This window comes from Tyto alba, unplaced genomic scaffold (assembly GCF_018691265.1).
Source record: "Tyto alba isolate M040663 unplaced genomic scaffold, T.alba_DEE_v4.0 Super-Scaffold_18, whole genome shotgun sequence".
Classification (NCBI taxonomy): Eukaryota; Metazoa; Chordata; class Aves; order Strigiformes; family Tytonidae; genus Tyto; species Tyto alba.
Genome location: NW_024881280.1, coordinates 21325828 through 21349214, shown reverse-complemented (window position 1 = coordinate 21349214; position 23387 = coordinate 21325828). Strand labels below are relative to the sequence as shown.

The 23387-nt window shown below is 36.6% G+C and overlaps 1 protein-coding gene and 1 long non-coding RNA gene across 17 annotated transcripts in view; both read left to right on the top strand.

The window, feature by feature from the left end:
• The window catches only part of RALGAPA1 (Ral GTPase activating protein catalytic subunit alpha 1), a 133451-nt gene that overhangs the window by 11804 nt on the left and 98260 nt on the right, over positions 1–23387 (top strand). For all 16 annotated transcript variants that reach the window (XM_042791125.1, XM_042791124.1, XM_042791123.1 and 13 more), the window contains exons 2-14: positions 1418–1528; positions 2057–2106; positions 3618–3675; positions 4312–4355; positions 5286–5463; positions 7150–7265; positions 10224–10362; positions 15549–15757; positions 16104–16343; positions 18580–18771; positions 19265–19402; positions 21606–21754; positions 23019–23148. In XM_042791125.1, coding sequence (XP_042647059.1) covers positions 1418–1528; positions 2057–2106; positions 3618–3675; positions 4312–4355; positions 5286–5463; positions 7150–7265; positions 10224–10362; positions 15549–15757; positions 16104–16343; positions 18580–18771; positions 19265–19402; positions 21606–21754; positions 23019–23148 — 1754 coding nt within the window. The remainder of the gene's footprint in view (positions 1–1417; positions 1529–2056; positions 2107–3617; positions 3676–4311; positions 4356–5285; positions 5464–7149; positions 7266–10223; positions 10363–15548; positions 15758–16103; positions 16344–18579; positions 18772–19264; positions 19403–21605; positions 21755–23018; positions 23149–23387) is intronic.
• LOC122153309 lies at positions 11424–13045 on the top strand. Its single transcript, XR_006165169.1, has 3 exons — positions 11424–11442; positions 11529–11712; positions 12668–13045. It is a non-coding gene; the product is annotated as an uncharacterized LOC122153309 (long non-coding RNA).

Here is a 23387-nt window from a genome sequence, read left to right as displayed (position 1 = left end):
TTAGCTGTTAATATAGCACTGTCTTCTCCAAGAGCACTCTGGCTCCACTACACTGATTATGAAAGATGTTGGCAGAATGCTATGATACTGCAAAAACTGAACATGTACTGGAAACTTTTATGGTGAGATTTGTAATAAAATTGAATTGTCAGTCCTCTAGAGCTACATAATAAAATAGATTTGAAAATATGCCATGCTTTTGGTCATCCTTTCAATTGATTGTTTCTGTGCTTTATACTCTACCAGTTGTATATCCAGTCATGTGAGAGAAAAGATTTATGTCATTCTAAAAAGAATGGCATAAAAAAGCCCCCTATGATCCATTAAAGAATTAGAAGGGGACTTGTAAAAGATGTATCTACAGTGAAAGATGATGCCTCAGTGTATAAAGCTGGTGAAGGGTATAAAGAATTCTTCATGTTTTGTTTTTTTTTTTTAATTATTATTTCACATCAGTATTCTGAAAGGGGAGAGTTTTGCCTTTTAAAATAGCATATCCCTCTTCCTCTGTGCTTCCGTACTATTGTTCTGCCCACTTAGTGTCTCTAGTCTTAAGTAGTTAAATAACAGGACAAGGAGTGTCTTTTGGTTCAGTATATACTAAGTTGTGAAAGGACCGTTTGCTTAAAACGATCAATATAAAATTAATCTAGATAAATCATCCTGTATTTTCTTTTTTAACTGAGAATTTGCACAAAGCCGTCTGGGGGTTGTGGGAAGAGAATCTGGAAACCTTCTTGGGGTACAAAAGAAAGCATGTCCCTCTACACTCATAATGATGTTTCTACCTCAAGGTATCCCTGAGGTCCCAGCTTCTGAACTCCTGAGACCACACAATCAAAGGGGTATGAGGGACTGGGCCAGGCTGGGAAGTGCATGTTGGAGCTCGGAGGGAGTAAGGCGGCAGCAGTGGGAATCCAGTGCTGCTATTTGCTTCTTCCTAACCTGTTTCCCTACAGAGCAGAGGTGGTCCTCACTTACCCTTCTTCCAGTTTCTTAAGTAAGCTTAGCTGTGTCTAGTAATTACAACTGGGGACAGTGATGGGTCTTTCTGTTGCAGAATTTGAGTAGTGTTGTTAGCTTTATTTCTTTTACATTAACAATTAAAACAAGTCATGTGTACAGTGCTAGTCCTGATAGAATTCTGGTTCATGACAGGTTTGTAGGCATTACTGTCGTGCAAACAATGGAGAGTGCAAGAAACCATTGCTTCTTGTTTTAAAAATCACTAGTCATTTATGACACGCCATATTGAATTTCATTAGCTTCAGTTTAAAAGAATGAAAACTTCAAGAGCTTCTTTACCAATAATAATTTTTCTTTTAAATATCTTCAGTTCTTACTACTACATAGTGATATGCAGCGGTTGACTCAATATTTGAAAGAAACAAAACCAATGTTCTGTTTTATTTTTCAGAGAATGCAGAATCGATTGATCTCAAACAGTTTTTTGACCTACATTTCTCACATATATATTACGTGTTCTTTGAAAACTTTGTGACTATTGAAGTAGGTCTTAAACAAAAAGGTAAGTATTTCAAATAGAGCACTTTTTGTCTTGGTGCTTGTGTTTTTGTTATAAAATAAAGCAGGGTGTTATAAATAGACATGTGTCTGTGGTCACAAATGGCAACATTAGCTGCACAGAAATATGTGTAAGCACCAACTTTGCAAATAGAGGCAGAACAATTAGAGGTGCATGCAGTGGAGGTGAGCAAGGAGCATTTAGGCTGATGACTGGTTTTGCCTTTTTGCAAAGTGTGAGGATTCTTAAGGCCTTATACTTTTTGTGTAGTGCAGAATTAGTCTGTTTTGTTTAACAAGATACTGTGTAACTTATCTCTACCAGCTGTTGATACCATAATAGAAAGCTATACAAACTGTAACTGTTCTAAAACATAACTATGAAATACACATTTTTATTTGCAGAAGGAATGCAAAATTATGGTAGTAATGCATGGTTCTGTTTTATATATCTGAGGATCTCTGTCAGTGTTCTTTATATTTTGTTTTCATAATGAAAATGTATCTTCTATTTATTTTTAATTGCATCTAGGTCACAAGTCTCAGAGAGAAGAATTAGATTCTATTCTTTTTATTTTTGAGGTAAGATAACTTGAATATTCCTATATAAGTTCTTTGCTTTGAATTAGGTTCTGTTAAATAATAGTACTGCTATTTTGCAGTTGCTTGGAAATATGCTTTACATTTAATTGCATTCCTTTTTCCTTTCACTTAGTTGAATGTATGTGCTTTCTGTAAGAAGAAAAAGAATTTGACTTGCAGTTTTGCAGGAAGATGTTTTAACTGGAAAAAGATGTTTTCCGCATCTGCAGATAGTTCATTACTTTTTGGTGGTGGTTTCCCCCACAACCTTCCGATGTATTATACACTTTGAAATTTTTATAAAGGTGATATCTGATTAGTGATCTCTTTGTCCTTTTCATTGCACTGTTATCTCTGATTTTTCTCATAATAAATCACTACTGCAGGATTAGTTTTTATAGATCCCTTTTATTTTCAGAAAGGTATTTATTGTTTGAAAAGAGCATTTCACAATATCCTTAACAAAAGCATATCTTGATTTAAGATAATTTAGAAACTAATTTAATGAAATCAGAACACTTCTGAGCAGAGACCATAGTTTAGAAATAGCTTAGAATGTCAAGTTTTTCTTTCCTTTTTGATGGAGGCTTCCATCAAAACAAGAACAAGGATTGTAGTTTTTCAAAATATGTAAAATTGATAGCTGGTGAATGCTTAACACATGGTTTAATAGAAATTCAAGATTGATTTTTTTTTTTTTTTACATTATTATTATTTTTTTTAGTAAGGTACATTGGTGCTTAAAACCATAGGATTAGCTGTTACTAGGAAAGTGAATCTGAAGAGAGCTAGTTCATTTGTTTGCTAGTTCCTCCATAAAGGGACATTAGGTGACCTGTGCTTTGGAAGCAGTTACGGGCTCTTGGAGAGCCCTGGCCAGGAATGAATTTGGGAAATCAAGTTATTTACAAGTTGCTAATGCCTCTAGCATAAATGTTGAAGTACTACATAACAGATTCTTTTAACTGTCTCTGTCACTAACTGTGCTCTGTTTCTTACCATCTGAAGATGATCATCCTCCAGTTTACCTGGAGACTGTTATTGCCCTAGGTCTTTTAATTGTTTTGCTGTAGCTCATTACCCCGCTGTTGAGAAGGCTGAAGCAAATGTTAACTTGGCTCTATGGCACAGACAGACATCTGAGCATCCTAGTTTAAGCCACTATAAAGGTGGAATAACCTAATACAACCTGTTGTGAACCAGAGCATCCCATTCCACTCCCTGTGCTGTAAGCAGCAATATCCAGCAGAGAGGCAGTGGAGCCAGATAAACTGGATTAACATCTGACATCTCCAGTGCAGGGCTTGCCAGACAGTCTGTCAGAGCCTTTGGGCTTGTTAGCTTTAGGAATGGGGTTATCTTGAAAGGACAGTAATACTTCCAAGGAAAGCGGTGTGGAAATGTTTTATGTTAACCCTTCAGCTTCTGATCTGTGGCCTTGCTCAAAGTGCTCTTTGGTCTTTTGAGAGCAATGTCTGCAACATAGATCCTTGGGTTCTGTTTTTTTGTAGAAAATTTTGCAACTCCTTCCAGAAAGGATTCATCAGAGATGGCAATTTCATAGTATTGGTAAGTTGATTTTCTTTCTTTTTTTTTTTTTTTTTCAAACCTTCTTTTTTATTAGTAGTTTGTGCTACTCATTTCCTTAACCTTTAAATGGCATAACAAGGATTATGGTCTTGAAACTCTTGCAAACTAGGGGAAGGAAAAAAAACCCCACAAACATACAAAAAAAACCCCACTAGTATAAGGAATGTTCTTCTAGATAGAATTAAATCTGGGAACCTGGAAATAGAACAGTGGCTTATCAAGAACAAGGGCAGATGGAAAGTTGTTTTGTAATTATTTTTTCCTAATTTTTTTCTCATTTAGTAATAAATTTAAGAATTGGGTTGAGGTCTATATTTGTAAATGGGGAATGCTGATATTATGCACACTAATGACTTGAGAATCATTTTCTTTTAATGTACACATCCCAGAAGGTCCTTGGGGAAAGATGTTACTGGTTATGAGAAAGCTATGAAAGGTGATCTTTTTTCCCTTTGGCATTGAGAGAGTTGCCTGAGGATATAAAGTTCACCAAGATTAAACTGGAGATTGCCAAGGACTTGTTTAGAAGTTACTATCAAGTCTGACCGAGAACTCTGACAACTAAATAAAGAAAGAACAAACATAACTTTCTTTTTTTCCCCCCCTTCTTTTTAGGGTTGATTTTAAAGAAGCTTCTTCACACTGGAAATTCATTAAAGGTATCGGAAAAATTTGCATACTGCTTTTACCTAAAATACTTAAAAATACAAATAAGAACATAAGGGCAAATTTTTATGGTGAAAGCACAGGAATGAGAACCACATCATGATGTGTGTCATGAAGGAATGACTTCGTATCATCAGCTTTACCTCAGAACCACTCACTATAGATACGTGTTTATATAGAGTAGACAAGTTAAAAGTGTGTGCACGGGGTTTGAAAAATTTTGCATTAAAGCAGAGGTAAGCCTTAACCATTCATTCATTGTTAGGGACAAGAAAACTGGTTTAGGGGCTTAGGCTGCCTTGGAAGTGGAAGACTATCTACACCAAAGAGACCTGTTGGTGGGTAGTGTAATAATGGTTGACTGTGGGACAAAAACCATCCAAGTGTAACGTAGTTTTGGTACTGCAGCAAACAACTATGCCACTCCTCTGTAAACCACCAGCAGTCTTGGCTGGTGATGAAATTCTCCAGTGCCAGGCGGGTACCGCTCTAGGACTCCATTTTTCTTGAAGGAATGGAGGAGGGTAGAATGGGTCCTTCTGCTGCAAAAGGCTCACTCCATTATATATCACGAACACATTTAGAAATTTTATGACTTTGTCCTTTATATCTTCTAAAAAATTCACATGGCATCTTGCAGTGCTGTAGTCAATCAAGTGACTAGATGTGCTGCTTTTCTTCCTCTTCTTTCAGAGAGAACCTTGTGAAAGAGATTCTGTGAGGCAAACAGCTATGAAGGTGCCAGGGTTGTCCTTGCATTTCAGCAGGAGCAGCAGATGTGCTAGCATGGCTCTGCTGATTGCTGGTGGTCATACTGTCTGTTCTTGTCTTTTCTACCCCTCCCCTTCTCCCTTCAGGACAAGTTGAAATGCTTTTGTATATACAGGGACAAGTTAACTTGTTCTTTTTTTTTTTCCTTTAAGATACGGCGAGAGGGTGTGCGTCTCTTTCTTTTGTGGCTGCAAGCACTTCAAAATAACTGTAGTAAAGAACAATTATGGATGTTTTCTTGCTTGATTCCTGGATTTTCATCACCACAGTCAGAACATGGCCCCCGAACACTAGATAATCTCATTAACCCTCCACTTAATGTTCAAGAAAGTAAGTAATTTGGTAAAATTACTCAATTCTCTACATAATTCAATTCTCAGCAGAGAAGAGGCAAGTTGAAGTAATGAAGAAGTAACATACGTATGTACCCAGGGAGATTATGGAGCTGTTAACGAGTTTTTTGACAGTTTGTCAGGTCTTCTTCCAGTATTAACTTTGTCTTTTTATGTTGTTGTTTTTCAGGGTGGGTTGTTTTTCGGTTTGTTTTGTGTTTGGTTATTTTTTTTTTTTTTGTGTGTGTTGGTTTTCTTTTTTCAAAGCATAGCTATAGTAGCTTAAGAGAGAGCGGGTGAAAATAAGCTGACCAATTTTATGTAATTCTTAAGAATTACAAGCAGATGCTGCATCTACTGCAAATGCACAGGCAGATTCTTCTTGTATTGAATATTTGTACTGGCTTTGGCTGTACCCTGGGGAGCAAGCTACACAGTGCAGTTTCTGGTATGGCCTTCAAGAGAATGACTGTTAGGGAAGTGCATAAAGGCAAATGGTTGATCTTTGTGCTGTATCTGTGTATGACCAGGCAATTAAAGCTGTGGTATTTTTGTGGCTTGGAATCTTCTGAAAGAATTGGAGCTTGTAAATTGGAAAACCGGAGGTCAGAGTTCTGCGTCAGTGGAAAGGCTTGAGCGTTCTGACATAAGCTTTTTATACTTTCTAGATACTTTTTTTTTAAATGTGAAGGTCATTATCTTGACTAATCAATAAAGTGAGAAAGATTTTTCTCTTAAGATGATACTTATGACAGTTTTTCCTTTGACTGTTCACCCTAGCAGTAAGTATCAGATACAGGTTACTTTGGGGAGCATCTTGTGTCCTAACTCAATTTATTCCTGTTAGTAAGATTTTAAATTCATTTATTAATGAATTGCAATTGGATTGGGGTCATAAGTGCAAACTGTGCATTCACATAAGTGTGAATAAGAAGCTAAACACTTTTTCCTCTGAGCATTAAGCGCTTTTGCCTTTTTTTTCCACCTCCATCTAATGTTTTTGTAGAAGCAAGCAGTGTCTCCTTGACTGGTAATTAAATTTACTGAAATTTAGCAGATTAATTTAGTGGCAGGATAACTCTGCAGATAAAAGTTTGCTTACATACTTTGAGCTCTGTTTTGGAGTTATCTTGTGTTATATGTCTACAGAGGGATGGGAGGATAGAGAGGGGTGTAGGCAGCATACAAATGTGGAGAGCAGAGTGAAATGCAAACACCTAACTTCGGGAACAAGAGAACTCTGAAGAAGCTTCACTGCAGTGGCGAAGGAAGGATAGAGCTAGTAAAACAACACAAATGTGACTGATCAACTGCTAAATGTAGAAAATGAGATGTAAATAAAGATTTGGCATTTGTGCAACACAAATATTACACTATTGTTTGCATAAATTCCCAAAGAAATGTGTTACGCCTTCTGGAAAAATTGGGTCTTGACAGGAAGATTTTCAAGACGCATAGGGAAAAATTAGTTGTCTGCTGTGTTTTTATACATGTAAGGAGCTATTTCGGTAGTGGTTTATTAGCTAAAACTTCATAATTTTCATTAATCTGAGTGGATTGTTTTGCCTGTAACTCTGCTTTCTCCAGTACATTTCTACTTCCATGACTTGGTAGATATTTATGCGTGGGAAGAAATGGTCTAAACATTAGATGTCCTTTTTTTGACTCTCTTTCCTTAAAACAGCTCAAGTGACTATAGAAGAAATCACTCCCCTTGTTCCTCCACAATCGGGAGATAAAGGACAAGAAGATTTAACAAGCTATTTCTTAGAAGCACTTTTGAAATACATAGTAATTCAGGTATGTTCTGTAGTTTTCAAGCAAGCAAATATGAAACAACTAACACCTCTTTGTCCTTTACGAGAAGACATTTACTAGTACTACTGCACGTTTATATAAAAATATTTTAAATTTTACTTGCCCCTCCCTCAAGTGTTCTTCGTAAAAAGCAAATTTCCCTAGAAAATCTTCTCTTGTCCTTTGAGTGAAGATTCATAGGTCTGTTATCGTAGGATCTTGCATCAGTATATAGCATGGAGAAAAAACAAGACTTGTCAGTCATTTCTGGCAATGCTGATTCCAGCTCCCTTCCCATTTTCTCCTCCCTCTCCCCACCCTATTGCCTTCAACCAGTAGAATGGTTAACTGGGCTCGCTCTTACGTGGGTTCTGTGGTGGTCAGGGGCTTTGCTTTTCAAATAAGGGGAAACTTCTAACTGAAAGAATTGGGACTCATTAAAATCACAAAAATCCAAACTTCTGCTGGCCTTTTTCCTAGGTTTTATAGTTGAGCTAGCTGACAAAACCAAACTGAAATAGGACGTTAGACCCAGTGGTTTGTAAGACTGGGACTTGCCAGTGTCTGTGCTAAGGGTCATATTTTCCCTCCAGCTATCTTTCTGGAATTTCTGCTGTTACAGTAGATAACCATACAGCTTCTTCATTCCTTAATGGAAACACTGAGAAACACTGAGCTACTGGAAAGCCCTGGTTAGTATAAATACTCCAGAGTGTTTAGACTGTCACACAGAGATTATGGGTTTCTCTGCAAGAGCTTGTGGGGAGGGGTTGTTTGGTTGGTTGTTTTTTTTTTGTTTTTTTTGTTTTTTTTTTTCTGATCATGGTATTTACTATCCAGATCTTGCAGGGATGGTGCCATGACTCCTGTTGATATCTTAACTGTACGTTATGGGACCTCAGTTTTAGGAGATTGTCGTGGTTTAGGCCTGATTGGCAGCCAACCACAACGCAGCAGCTCTCTCTCCCTTCCCCTCCAGCAATGAGAAGGGACAGAGAGCCAGGCTTGGGGTTCAAGATAGGACTGGGATGTAAGGTCGGGTGTAATACAGTACACTGCATAGTAGAAATTTGGGATTACTGCTACAGCTGAGCAAGTGAACTTCTTCAAAAGAGAAGCAATGGGAAAGGGTACATATTCAGAACACTTCAGATCTGACAAAGCTTATGTGTTAGGTCCAGCATTAAGCTGTACTGCTGAGATTACTCTATTAGTGGCATTGCTATGTGAACACCAGGTAATAAGATCTTGCAGATCCCAAGCTACCTTCAGGGCAGATCATGGATCTGAACTTTGCACAGAAAATGAAGACAAATGAGTATGTAGTCCATGGCGCACAACTTGAGCGCACACGCTGTTCTTCCCTTCGTACTTTGACACGTCCATGATCTCAGCCAGTACTTGGAAGTGCCTGGGATAGGGCATGGCAAAAACTCTTGTCTAAAACGGTGGCCTAGCTATTATGTTTTATGTAATTGATTTGCTGGCTGGTTAGCCCATGCTGCTTCTAAGCCTGATCTGCTGTCATATGCCTAGCAAGCTGCTTGACTGCATGACATGCTGCAGATGTTCCCGGGTTCTGCCTTCTGGGTCAGACTTGTGCAGCAGAATCCAGTTCGGTATCTATCTGTAAGTTTTTCTTCACACTTTTGCAATTTGTGCTAAAGATGGACAGTGCACAAATATGGCCAATGTTAAACTGAAATGTTTCATGGCTTCCCTTTATTTGTCTTACTCTGAACTTGCAGTGCTGGAATAATTTGCAACCTCATTTTGTGGCTTCCAGCATCTCCTGGTTTGCATAGAGTTCATCATACTTGTGATTTGTAGGGTAAGCTTAATGATGACTGTTCAGTTTGAATAAAAATACCCTTGACATTCTTGAAGACAATTGCCCTCTCTGTAATAAATAGGTAGTATTATATTTAAACTTATGTAAGTCCTTGAGAAGAACTTGTTCACTGTATGAATGCTAGATACTTTGCTGAAGTCTCTTTAGAGGTACTGATAATTTCAAGCTGAATAGTTATTACTTTGATATTAAGTTCTGCTGAAGGACTTTGTCACTAATTTCTACATATGAGTCACCCATTCTAATGAATTATATTGGGGATATATACACATACATGTATTAATATATTGCGTTCTGAAGGCATCTGTCCCTGAAAATAGGTCATAATAGAACTGTGGACATTGAGTAAGGAATAGAGGAGGGGGGAAAAAGTCAATTAAAAAAAAAAAAAGGGAGGGGGGGTGTGCAGAATTAAAAGCAAAGCTTCCTTTTATTTATGGTAGACTCGACAGATTGCCCAGCTCTGCAGGCAGATGGATTCTTGAGGACAAAGATGGAAACTGTGTTGGGTTTATTATTAAGGAGAACTTACCATGCTTTTCAGTAGGCAAACATTTCATAATGGGGAAGGCTTTGCACTCATGATCTATGAAAGTAGATTTGTGTAATTCAACTTCAAAGTTGTATCTTTTGCTGCTTGTGATTGACAGATATATTTCTTTCATTTGTCAGCTGCACAAATGAATCCAAGTACTATTATAATGAATATATGGACACTTGTTAGTCAAAATGTGTTAAAAGAAATTGTCAAATAAATGTTCAGAGTAGCATGGATAATTGCCCTTTTATGAAACATTTTGAAATATAAAAGCAGTTTAATTAAACAATTGATTTGGGTTTAATCCTTCACTTGGCAAGATGACCATAAAAGCAGATGTATTTCTATTGGTTTCAGTATTTGCTGTGTTCAAATTCATTTTGAAGCAGTGTTTTGAAAGAAAACAGTCTTTGTTTCATTGACATCTCTTAGCTAGTTTCTGTTCCATCTTTCTAAAAATGTTTATTAAAATGCATATTACTTTGTTCCAAATAAATAACTTACAAAAGATACTTCATCAGTCATTTTTCTCTTCTAGATGTTTACTTTATCCAACTTCCTTTTTTTTAAGGTTAAGAGTTTAGAGTGGAAGAATAAGGAAAACCAGGAAAAGGGATTTTCATTTTTATTCTCAAATTTCAAGAAATACTACTTACCTTCCATTTTCCCAAACATCTGTAAGGAGACCAGCTTGTATAACCCTATACTTGGTAAGTGTTAACACAGGTGATAAAACCATTAAATTTTCTCTAGTAGACAGTAGAGAAAAGCAGTTTTTTGCTTGTGTAGCCCATAAAGAACGTTATCCACAAGTTTTTATTACGAAAGAACCTGTTGTGGTTCTTTTTCATGGTTTTCAGTTCTCTATATGGAGGCACCTGACCCTCTCCTTAGCGTCAATCTTGCTATATTAACCTGATTATTGTTCTTGAATGAAGAAATGTTCTTGTAAAACAGTTCTTTAATGTGACCTCTGTTGTTGATTTAAGTTGTTCTCTGAAGAGAAACTGCTGCTGCTAAGAGGTTAGTGTGCTGTTCTTTGGGAGATGTTGGCTTTAGCTGTACAGAATCATAGGGTTTGGATCATACGGTGCTTGCTCATAGTTCAGACAGGGCAAAGTTAGTTATGTCTTTCTGTCAACTGTATTTTGTCAAGAGCTTGCAGTAGAAAGAGGAAGCTAGGGTTTAACATAACCTCTAAAGCTGGTGGTGTTAGAACATATCTTTCCGTACAGAGTGTGGAATTTTAGGTGTTTGCTAAGCAAACCTAACTGGAGTTTTGCTCAGAGGCTTTTAGCCCATTCTAAACTAGGAAGTTGTTTGCAAATCTTGATTTTTTCCTAGCTGAGGTTTGCATGCACACATGCATATGTTGGTTGTAAGCCAATAGAGTTCAAGACTTGCTTGCAAAGCAATACCTTGTACACAGGCTTTAAGCTGCCATTTCATTACTTGAATAATATGGACACCTCACTGCTCCTTTTACCTGTTGATGCAGCGTCTCAGAACAATTGGTAGTGATCTCCAGACACAATTTCGTGTTCTAAAATCAAGCTGTCAGACAACTTTGAAAAGGTCTTAGTTTCTGCCAGTCCACGTACATGTACTTCGACTGTGGCTTTCTTCAGAGATGGATGTTTCAAAACCATGTTCTCCTGGGAAAGACAAACAGTGGACCTTCTCATCTACAGGAGAAGAAACAGTATAAATCCAGCCATAAGCAACAGTAAAACAAGAGTTGTGTGAAGATACTGAAGAGGATCGGTGATGAAATAACTCCAAGAGGGATGGTAAGCTCTGCCGAGAAAGCAAATGTGCTGCTGCTTGACATCCTCAAACAAGAAACGTGGAAACTGTGTTTTCTCTTTCTATGAAGATCTTGATTGAGTCATCTGTAGAAGTGTTACTTTAGTCCTCTCTCTTTCTGCGAACTCCAAATAAGAAACTTCTAACACCTTAATAGAGAAGAGAATAATGGAGGAGAAGAAGTGAGCACAGATCTCCACAACAATGACGAGGATTTGGGGAAGAATACAGTAATGAAAGCAACAGAGACATTGGTAAGTAGAAGAGTCTTTTCTCTAAGAAGTTCTTCTCTGGCATGAATCTTTCCACCCCATTTGAAAACAATCCTGTGCCTGTTCTGAACAAAACTGGCAGCATTTAGGCAGAAAACAAAGCAAACTTGGACACCGATCTTGCTACTAAAAACAGTTCTTATGCTACTGGTATAATGTTTAATTTAGGAGAAGTCATGAAGTACAAATCAAAATAGTTTTTGTAAGCAGGCGTTGATACAGGGCTTTACTGGAGGTAGTATATTGGATTAAAAGTTTTTTTGCTTTCTTTCTGTTAAGGCAGATTTTTTGATAAGTATATTAATTACAGTAACAAGCACCAAGTGTTCCAGTTACAAGAATTATTATTGTGCCTCCTCCAAATTCTGACATGAGTATTACAGGCTTAGAAGAGCCCATGAGATTGTTGGTTTGGGTTTTTTTGTTTTGTTTTGAACATCTTAACATCTGCTTAGTTTCCATAAGGTAGTCTTCAGAAGCTGTTTAGTAAGAACTACAAATACGGCAGTGACATTACAGGGACATTGTTTCTTCCATCATAGTGAAGTGCCTTTCTGTGCCATTTCCAAGCCATTTTGCTGGGCCTCCTTCATTTACAGGGGAACAAACTAGGCTGTCCTACAGCTCTCTGCAGCTCTTTATTCCTTCTGAAACCTTTATTGCCTTAAAAAGCAAGCATGGTCAAAACTGCAAGTGTCCACCATTATAAATATGCTTTTGCTAACCTTTTCATTTTCTACCCTGTGCATGTCTTCCACCTACAGCTTCCTGCCCTTTTTGGTACCATCTCACATCAAGTTTCCTGAGGGGCAAGGGTAGGGGGTGGGGAAAGCCCAAAACAGAAAGGAAAAATGGAAAGTTGGGGGAAGGGAATAGTTTTCTCTTGTGCTATTTGAGTCAATCTAATAAACTTCTGTTTTGCTTTGGTTTACATCAGTGGCCTCATCTGGAGCCTTGACAACTACTTCCAAGATGGACAGAAATGTGAAAATACAAGAAATGACTGAAGGAGGACACATTTGAGCACCAGCTGCAGGATACAGTGTGCTGCAAAGACATGTTTACTGCATGTCTATTGGATGTCTTGTCCTTTTGAAAATACTGCCAGTATGGCAGCCTTCACACCCTGCTGAAAGCTAATAGATACCAGAGAGAACTGATTTTTATATCTTTAAATACTCTGCTACCAGGCATTTGCTTCCTCTTTCGCCAATTGTGCTGTTATATGTGGTTCTGTTTAAGATATATTCATTTATAATTTTTTTGCTAATCTACTGCTTTCCACACAATGAAAACAATGTACTGGGTTTTATTTGTAGTAAATAAAATATTTTTAAGCTTCTAAAGTATTCTGTATATTTATTACTTAAATGAATGATATGCAAGCATCACATAGTTTTTTCCTCTAAAAATAATGCTTCCATTCAAAATCATGGGTGTAACTTCAGAGTCTGTTCTGGAAACATTCCTCAGTTTATCAGCATCATGAGTTTATCACTGCTTTTGTATGTGGCTGTTAAAGTGACACTGAGATATGCCAGCTTGGATGTCCTCAATGCTGGTGCCAGTGGTTTGTTGTGTATTTGAAATGTTAACAAGGAAGCCTTTACAGCAGTCTGGCAGGTAGGCTGTATTCATTTTAAATGCCTAAAAGTATATGTGGCCTAGATAGTAGCTGATTATTGCTTCACTGCTATCCAAATTTGTTCCTTCTGGGTTATGATACCATAACCTGGCAGAAGTTATGCTGGATCCCTTAATGCAGCTCTTGACCTTGCATTAGGAAGATATAGTCAGGGAATAACTTAATATTCTTCAGTGTTACTACTTTGCATCTTTTTTGACTCCCACCTTTAGTATCTTTGAACTGCCTATGGCCTGTAAAACCATGATATGTATCTCTTGCTCACATCCTGCAAGCTAAAGAAGAGTTGAGGCAGTGCTGACATACCATCTCTGTCCAGTGTATCACTCTCCATATCTGGATAGGACCATCATTTTCCATGCCTCCTCTCTTTGATTTTTTTGTTGGGTTTTTTGATTGTCTTTTTTTTGCGTTCTCTCACCAGATGAAAATCATGATGCTTAAACAGCAGCAGCAGGGTGTGTTCTGATAGCACATATCATAATCGGTCCTCAGACAAATTTTTGTCTACTTTTTAGATCAGAGCAGATCTCATACTTGCCCTTCTAGAACTGGGGCTGGAGTTGGCACACTGCTCACAGAGAAATGGAATTTGCACCTGGAAGTTTTATAGCTGCTTCAGGTTGACAATTGGTATTACAGAATTGTTCTGCACCCTGTCTTGGGTTGTGAAACCCAGAAGTGACATTTTGCAGTGCTGAGTTAGCTGATACGTGGCTGGAGTTGAACTAGGCTGTTGATACTTGTCCCTACAGAAATGTGCACTTTGCACAATTAAGAACTGTGTGTCTGTGCGTCCCTGCACACACCACCCCCCAATCTTACTAATGCTTTTACTGCACATGTCCATTCCATCCCCATGGAAGTATTAAGAACTGTCACTTTTTTCTGAAGCAGATTCAGGAATATTGATGACACTGTCAGCATCTTTGTCACTAGCACAATAGAGAACTGCAAGAGCTAAACAGTTCTGAACCATCACCTTAGAACATGGGTTGGAGAAAATGGAATTGTAGGTTATAGACCTGAAATAACCAAGATTCCTACATGTTGGCATGCCTCTGGGCATCACTCATTGCATTCTCTGCAAGCCAGTATAGACGCTATTGCCAGAGAATCCTCTTTCAGCAAAGTTGTAGGAAGATGCATGTGCCCTCACTCTGGCAGCAAAGTCCAGCAAAACTAGCTAGTGCAGATACGGCATTAGATGAACCTGTGAAACTGATGTGGCTTTGGAGCAGGATTTCTGTCTAGTCTCTTCATCTTTTGCCTACTGCAGGGCCAGAAGAGGCTGTGTTTATGGCAGCTGCTGTTAGGGTACAGTTTGGAACTAAAGTTCTCCTATTGTAGCTATCATTAGATGTAGCTGTGATAGCTATATCAGTAAAGAACTGCTGACCCTTATTGCTAATTATATTGTTTTATTGTGGATTGCTGCAGACCAACACAGAACTCTTCCTAGGGGTGCACTGGGAAATGTGGTGATCCCTTGCATCTGAACTGCATCTGCTTTTCTCAGCGGGTTTGGTAGTAGGGGACGAGTGACATATAAGACACTTAAAAGGCTATAAAATAGTATGAGTTAAATAAATTGTTGCTTAGTAACTTAAACTACTGTATACTTAACACTTCTGAACACTTCTTAAATATTAAGAAATTTGACAATATCTTAATTCTGTATGAAAATAGATTTCTTGTCTAGGCCATATTCTAGTTTAGTTAACAGTTGTTCTACTTGGAACTCCTTTGTAGTTTTCAATGAAAATGGGAAATAGTGAGTCATGTAGCTTAAAAAAAGCTGAAAACAATGAAAAGAGATGTGTTTACTTGGTTAGAAAAAAAAAAATGCAAGCAAGAATGTAAGGCTATAAAAACCACTTTCAGATACAAAAATTAAAGGTTTTGCATAGCAGAAACAAGTTGCTGTCTGTTGGACCAATAATATTGTCTCCTTCCAGGAGAAAATTACACCCTCTCGATGTCTTATGGTCTGGTCTTGAAATTTTCTCTATCACGTGCATTTCGGCACATCTTAGGATGAATTATGCAACAGTGAATATGAAAAAACATCCCCCTTTGAAAGTTCACGTGTATTTGTTATGGTTTTAGGATTTCTTTCTTATATAGAGCTTTTTCTCTGCATATATTTTTAAATTGTTGTGTTTCCTTACAGATATACCACAAATGAGACCAAAGCCACACTATGTAATGGTTAAGAAAGATGCTGAAACCAATGAGGCAATATATTGCACAAAGGAACCTTTTATTAAGGCTCGTGTTATTGTCATTCGATGGTTGGTGTCTTTCTGGCTTGAGCCAAAACCTCATACAGGACCTCATATTCCTGGGATGGAAGGTGAAAATGTGCCAAAGAATATTCAGGTAAAACCAAATACACAAAAAGAAGTGTTTGTTTTCATATTTTTGTCTTAATTGCTATGTCAGCAGTCTGTGTTCCTATGATAATTATAACTAATGAAGAATTAAAAGGAATTTCTAGATAAATTTTCTTCATATGAATTTACTTTAGAAGGACTTGCTATGTTTTTTTTCTCTTCAAATTCTGCTATTTTGTTTTTAATGAAGTAGACATAAGAAGCCTTGAAATTCAGTGAATCGTTATTTTTTTGTCCTGAATTCTTTGTACTGCTTGAAATGATACTGTTGTGTAACTTAAATTGTACTGTTCAGTTGTTGCACTAAAAACAAACTTTAATTATTATTTCAGAGGGCAGCTGCTAACATGGCTTCAAGGGAGGACAGCAAAAATGACAGTACTGATAAGCAAGATAGAAATGCAGAGCCAGAACAATCTCATTCTAATACAAGTACTCTAACAGAAAGAGAACCAAGTTCTTCCAGCCTCTGCAGTATTGATGAAGAGCATTTAACCGATATTGAAATTGTCCGGAAAGTATTTTCTTCTAAAAGAAGCAACGTTAATTTTCTAACTGAGATTTTTCGACAGGTAAAGCACCCTCTTTAGAATGCAAGAATATCTTTATAATGATCATGTAAATGATCGTTAGGTCATGGGCTTCTTTGAAGAGCATTTGCTAAGCAGAACATTATATAAATGTACAGGGGGTTTTTTGTCATCTTGCCTTTAAGGTTTAAGAATTGAAAAGTTAAAATTCTGAAATATTTTCAGTGTAGAATATCCCCAGTTCCTGATTTTTCTAATTTTACTTCTCTAATCATCAGTTTGACAACACTTAACTTGGACTTTACAGTTCCCCATACATCAGAAATCAACCCCATAGCTATTATAGCTCACAACCAAGCATATTAAAATAAGCCATCTGTGGGAGTCTGCAGCTGTTAAAGAGCTGTTTTAGGAGTAATCAAATGCCCTTACCTTGATAATGTTCATCAGAAGAGTGGGACAGATGGCTATAGAAAGTAACAGCTTCTGCTTCTGACTTTACTGCAACTAGAAATGTTAACTGAGCACAGTCAAAATACTGTTTCTCAACTGGAAACTATTAAACAAATCTAAACTGAGAACATATGCCAGTATTCTGGAGTCTTTATTTATAATGTGAAAATACATAACTTTGAGTTCACTGTGAGAGAATAGAACAGGATAGACTTTCTTTGTGGCCCATGGTATAGATCAAAGGATTAAGAGATTTTTCTGACTAATAGTAAACAAAAATATACTAATTTTCAATTGAAATGCATGACACTGATTACTTTAAACAGCAGCAAACTAAACATTTTAAAACTCTGGTATATCTGGGTGAAATGGATATTTTCAAGTGAGGCAAATAAATGTCAGAAGCTTATCCACATCCAATGTGTTGAAGAGTTTGGATACATTACTGAGGGAGATAAGAGAGTTGCCTGAATTCAGCTGCCACTCAAGGGTTTAGAGTCCAAGACATTGAATGTAGAGTCTAAATTATTGATGGTCTGTTTAGAAAATCACACACACACACACACCACACCCCATGAAAGGGATGGCAAAGGCAATTTTCTTCATTCTTTTCACAAGGCACTCAGTGAGTTATGTAGATTATTTGGATTTTGTGTGTAGTTATGGGATTTCATTTAAGTCACTGTTTAGCCAGATGTTTTCAGTGTAAGATCATTTCTAATACGCCAGACGTTTGTCATGTTTCTAAAACATTAGGGCTGAGTTATTCCACTCAGGAGGAGGTTTCAGTAGTACTGAATGATGGGAAGATTGTCTGTAGAAAAAGTTTTATGCATTTTAGACTGCAGGGTACAAAACATATATATTGGCTTGCAGAATACTGTTAGACTTGATGAGTGATAGTGCATGACTGATGACTTTATCAGTTGAATTTTGTAATACATAGCAATATTCTTTTTAGTGCGATACTGGTATGAAGTGTCTATACCCAGAGAGAGAAAATACTGCTTGTGTCAAATGGGCACTTTTAAAGACATGGGCAGTGACTTCTCAACATTCACACCGTGGACTCCATAAAGCTATGTGTTAGTGTAGTTTATCTGTTCTTTTTTCAATACAATTAGGGCATCATGGTCTTCAGTAAATGTATTTACAGTTAGTTAAAACCTTATTAACGTTAAAAGTTTCTGATCTGTGACTAGTTGTTACCAGCACAGCAGATACAGAAAACCTCCTGAAGAGGGCACTGATCAGCCATCACATTGGCTCAAGTGCACGATTTTTGAAACAATAATTCTACAGTCTTTTTAGGGAGTCATTTGTTTTAAGGATGCTGTTTTGTAAAATCTCATTTAGCTAAAATTAAGATACATGTCTACCAGTAATGTATGTCACTTGATTTTTCCATACTCATTTAGAACTGATTTAACTTCACTCTTCCAAATCTTCTGAATGCAAGATGTTTTAATAGAAACTTCTGCTCATTCATTTTGCATACTTCTGAAAAATGTTTGGGTTTTAATTTCAGCAGGCTAGGTGTTGAGTACCTATGCCTGTATGGATTCTCATATCTCTCTCTTTGACAGTGAAGTTTTTGAAGTACTTCCCTGACGAGTTTTTTTTGTTAAAACATTTTTTTTCATGTTTTCAGTTTACAGATGAAGAAAGTGATCAACCATTTTGGTTTAGGAGTAGTTTATTTGCCAAGATTCTACAGTGGCTGTATTTTTTCCTCCCTTATCCCTTAGAACCTGTACATTATAGAGCCCAACTTGATTTCCAGTATTGTAACTGTTTTTTTGTTTGTTTCTTTTTCTACTCACAGGCATTTCTGTTGCCAATATGTGAAGCAGCTGCCATGAGAAAAGTGGTGAAGGTGTATCAGGAATGGATTCAGCAAGAAGACAAGCCTTTATTTATGAAAGAACCTGAGGAAGTAATGCAGTGCACAACTTCAGATTGTGATGAAAATGTTGTTGACCACAATTCATCAGAGAAAACAAAAGATAGAGAAGAGGTAAATATTGTTGTTTAATAATTCTGCATCTTTTTGATACACTAGTAGACAGAGAGGTGGCCTCCTCGACAGATTACATGTGATTTAATTTGATGTCAAGGCATCTGTTAGGGAAAATCAGTGGTAATTAAACAGTGCATGAATGGGCTATCAATTTAATCCAGTATCTGTAGATTTTTAATGTGGTTAGTTCAATTTAAAATTTTATATAGTTTTATGAACAACTCTCAAGAGGTGGATTATACAGTACACTAACCTTCAGTTGTGTAAAAATTTTATACAAAAAAAAGGATGATGAAAATAGTAGTTATTTCATCCAGATGCTTTAAAATAATTGCTACAAGCATCTTAAAATATAATTGTGTCTTTAACATCTTAAACATCTGTTTACCATTGTCTGTTATTTAATATATATTATATCCTTTTTCCTTTAAAATAAAACCAAAATACCTGTCTACAAATATATGGCATTTTAAGAAAAAATATTTTTCAGGAAAAAGGGATGAACTCTAGTCATGTTAGAAATTCAAACTGGGCAAGAAATGGCTGTTATGAAGACACTTTGCAAAAAATGTCTGAAAATGATACTGAAGAGCAAAATGTACGAGCTGGAGTGCAGTCAGTATTGCAGGTATGAAATAGACTTGATATCTAATTTTCATCCTGATAATAAAGCTCTTGTTATCAGTAGATAAAGAGTGGACTATAATGCAGTACTCCTGCAAGGGAATCTCATGCTCCTTCAAAGCATCTCTGAATTTTCAAAATTATTTTAGATTTAAAAAGTATGATGATAAATAGTGTTAGAATAATGATAGTGGTTCACTGTATCTTTATTGACTGTAACTAGGACAATGTATACACAAGTGTTGTATAACACAGTAAAAAAATCTTTTAATTTTGCATCAGGACACGTACGTTACTCTGCATTGTATCACAGAAAAAAAAAAAAATCTCATTTGAGTGCCACATCTTCAAATTATTCTAATTCATTGTTTAATGAGAATACGTAGAAGGTTTTTTCTTTTAAGATATTAGTAACCACACACAAAGCATCCAAAGCTGCAGTTTTGCTAATCTGAATAGTAAGGTGTACAGGGATATTTTCTTATCTTTATTTGCTTTATAGACTGGATGAGTACGTAAATGTGTGAAAAATTTGAACAGACACCACAACTCTTTACTTCAGTGATATCTCTAATGAATGGGAGAGTTGCACAAGTTTCTTAGAAGTTTTCTGCTTCTAGGAAATTTGGCAGGGTAGAAAATGTGTTAATTTCAAATGTTCAGCAAAATGCTTCACTGAAGTTGAGGCTATAGCAAATCAAACGTATAATTTGAGAGTCTTTGAAATGCTTTTAAGGTCATATAAAATGTGTGCATTTTATGTATATTTTGTCTATGCACATACATATATATAGGACTATATATGTCTCTAGCCTCCATAATACTCTTTCACCCGCAAGAAAATTGATTCTGAACAAAATAAAATAGAAATGCATTTGCCACTCCACCATGTGCATTTTTACCATGGGTGACCATGGTAATTAGAACTCGTTATTTTTACAACAGCTTGAATGATTTCCTGGATAGGATTTCCTATTGTGCTGTATACTGTTACATAGAGAAATAATCTTTGTGACTGAAATCAGTTTTAAGTTCAAATAATTCAAGTTTCATAATCATTGCATACAATGATTGTTTAGAACATGAAGTGTTTCTGAGAAAAGAAGCAGTGAAGTATCTTTATCTGTTTGCAATGTATTACTAAGGTTTATAAATCTGAGAATGTCTGGGAGATTCTTCATGCTGAAGCTTTTTAGACAAAGGTTCATTTGGCCAGCAAATATCTTTTTTAGCCTGAAATGAGTCAAGATATCATTCTAACCCAGTATCATGTCTGAATTTAAGATGTTTCCAGACATAGAACAGCATTTGACTTTTTCTGTGAATCAAGAATCCAAGCCTTGTATCTTGAGTTTTCTTCCCATTTAATTCTTGCATAAACTTATTTCTAGACACTTAGAGTAGGGTAGGTTCAGTAGTTGAGGCTAGTGAATGTAAAGCTGCATACTAATGGGTTTTGATTATTAAAATCCAAAGTTCTCAGTGGAGGGAAATTACAACTGTAGAACCAATGATTTCCTGTACATGTGGATTAAGAAAGACAAATAAAAAATAATTGGAAATCTGGGGCTCACTGCAATTCAAATATTTCCTGAACTTACATAAAAATATAACAACACTTCATTAGTAACTTCTGCAGTGTCCTTGACTACTTTGTTTTCATCATTGTTATTCTGAAAGCCCTAATTCACTGTCCACTGAAGTTAACCACTTTGGAGGAGGTATCCTGTCTCCTACTTTTGGTAAGCCTTACTGATCACAGTGGGATGATTGCTTTAGTTTCCCAGAACATAGTACAGGCCTTGTCATGCTGAAGCATTCATTGTGTACCAGATCTGTTTCAATTAGTTCAGTTTATGTTAGACTAGTTGGTTGCTGATTTACAGGTGGAACTTTTGTGCAGTGAACTTCTTTACTGGGACATTTTTGTCCATCATATTAAAATAACTGTATAGAGTAGTTTAATGTACCATCTGCCTATGAGAGCAAAAAAATATAAATATCTTTTATAGAAAAATTGGGGAAAAAGTCAGTCTTATTGTTGCTTTATCATCACATGAAGATAATATATTGAAATATAAACTTGAGTGCATATGCAGCCTTTTCTGTTAATCACAGATTTTCTCTTCCTGGTTACTATCAACTGAATTGCTGAAATCATCAAAGTGTGATTCAAGCTCATAACATGCACTCTTCTCTACTTACAGGTTTTTATAATAAATTCTTCAAATATATTCTTTCTTGAACCTGCAAATGAAATTAAAGCTCTGCTGGATGAACACACTGATATGTGTAAACGCATTCTTAATATCTACCGTCACATGGTCGTCCAAGTGACTATGGACAAGAAGACATGGTAAAATGCTAATTCTTTTATCTTAGGCTATTAGTTCACCAGATAAATGAGAGAATTTACTTGGTAGGAAACACTGTAGAGTGGTATTGACTAAGTGAACCAGGTTCTCTAAATCGGTAAATATATGGACTTTAACATCAGAGACAATTTACTACAGGGGAAGAGGTTATCTGCTCTGTTAAAGCCAGTAGTAAGCATCTGGTTAGTTTGAGGCAGCTTAGCCCTCAGCGAAAAAAGAAGCGAGCTGGGATATACAGACTACTGTTGAGGAGCTACTGATGACTTTTTTCCAGGGCATTTTGCTCATGTGTCAAAGTGTAAAAATACAGAAACATATATGAAACTTCACAGCCTTATTTAAAAATAAACAAAAGATCCTCAGATAAGCATGAATAACTATTATAATCAGATGTGGGTTGCTCTTGAGCTGTAATTGTGTACAGGAGTGTGTGTACTGTTTAACTGTTTTGTTCCTTTCCAGTGTTTAAGATGCCTAGCAGGTACAAAGGACCCTACTTTCAAATTAATTTCTATTATTTCCCCCCTCTCCTTTAAATAACTGTCTCTACTGAGGTAGTATATTGCCACCATTCTCCATTTGCAAGGAACAGTAGCAAGGGGATTTCAAATGGCCGATTTACTCCATTTTAAGTTGACTTGCATTCAATGAGTCACTAGCATTTCCTGAACTCTGGGTAAGTAAAGCTGACATTATGTGTCATATGAAGCTTGTCTCCTCTTGTGGGGAAATAAGGAGTCTGTTCAGGGCGAGCCACTGAGAAACTTGGGAATAATAATAGAAAACAGATTGCACTAGATTAGTGTTTTCTTTCACAGTTTTACATCACTGTAAAGAAGTGACTCTAGACTGTGATGGCAAAGATTGTGCCACACAAAATAATTGATGAAGTATGTTAATGTAACATTGCCAAAACCTGTCATTCATACAAATTAAAAAAAAAAAAAAAAAAAAAAAAAAAAAAAAAAAAAGTAAAAGCTCAGTTTGGAAATATATTTAAAACTTTGCCTGTAAAAGACCTGGCAAAAGATGTTATATCATGACAGAGATTCCTCACTCTGAATTGTGAAAAGAGGATTGGAGTGAGTAATTCATTTCAAGAACCAAGTTAGGCAGTTTTAATCACTATGTCCTGTCTGGAATGTGTTTGAGCAAATCAGGTTTGGTTGTTATCTTTAAAAGTATCCTGGTACATACAGAAGCATAACAAAATGGTAACGCTAAGTTTAATATTATGTTTTGCAGGGAACAGATGCTACTTGTGCTGCTCAGGGTTACTGAATCTGTGCTGAAAATACCACCCCAAACTTTCTTGCAATATCAAGGAAGAAAAAACTCCACTTTAGCTGGAAGACTTGCAGGACCTCTTTTCCAGGCAATTAAACATAAATTCACTTTAATTAATTCAGCTTAATTCTGACCAAGAGATTAGATGCAACAACCACTGTTGGCTGTTTTGTCATCTTAAATAATTGATCATGTTACCCAGATAATGTGAATGGTGTGGGTTAAAGAACTGGCTACAGTGGTTTGAACAGCCAAACACCATGCAGCCGCTCACCCACCCTCCCCAGCCTGGGAATGGGAGAAGGAATTCGAGGGATAAAGGGAGAC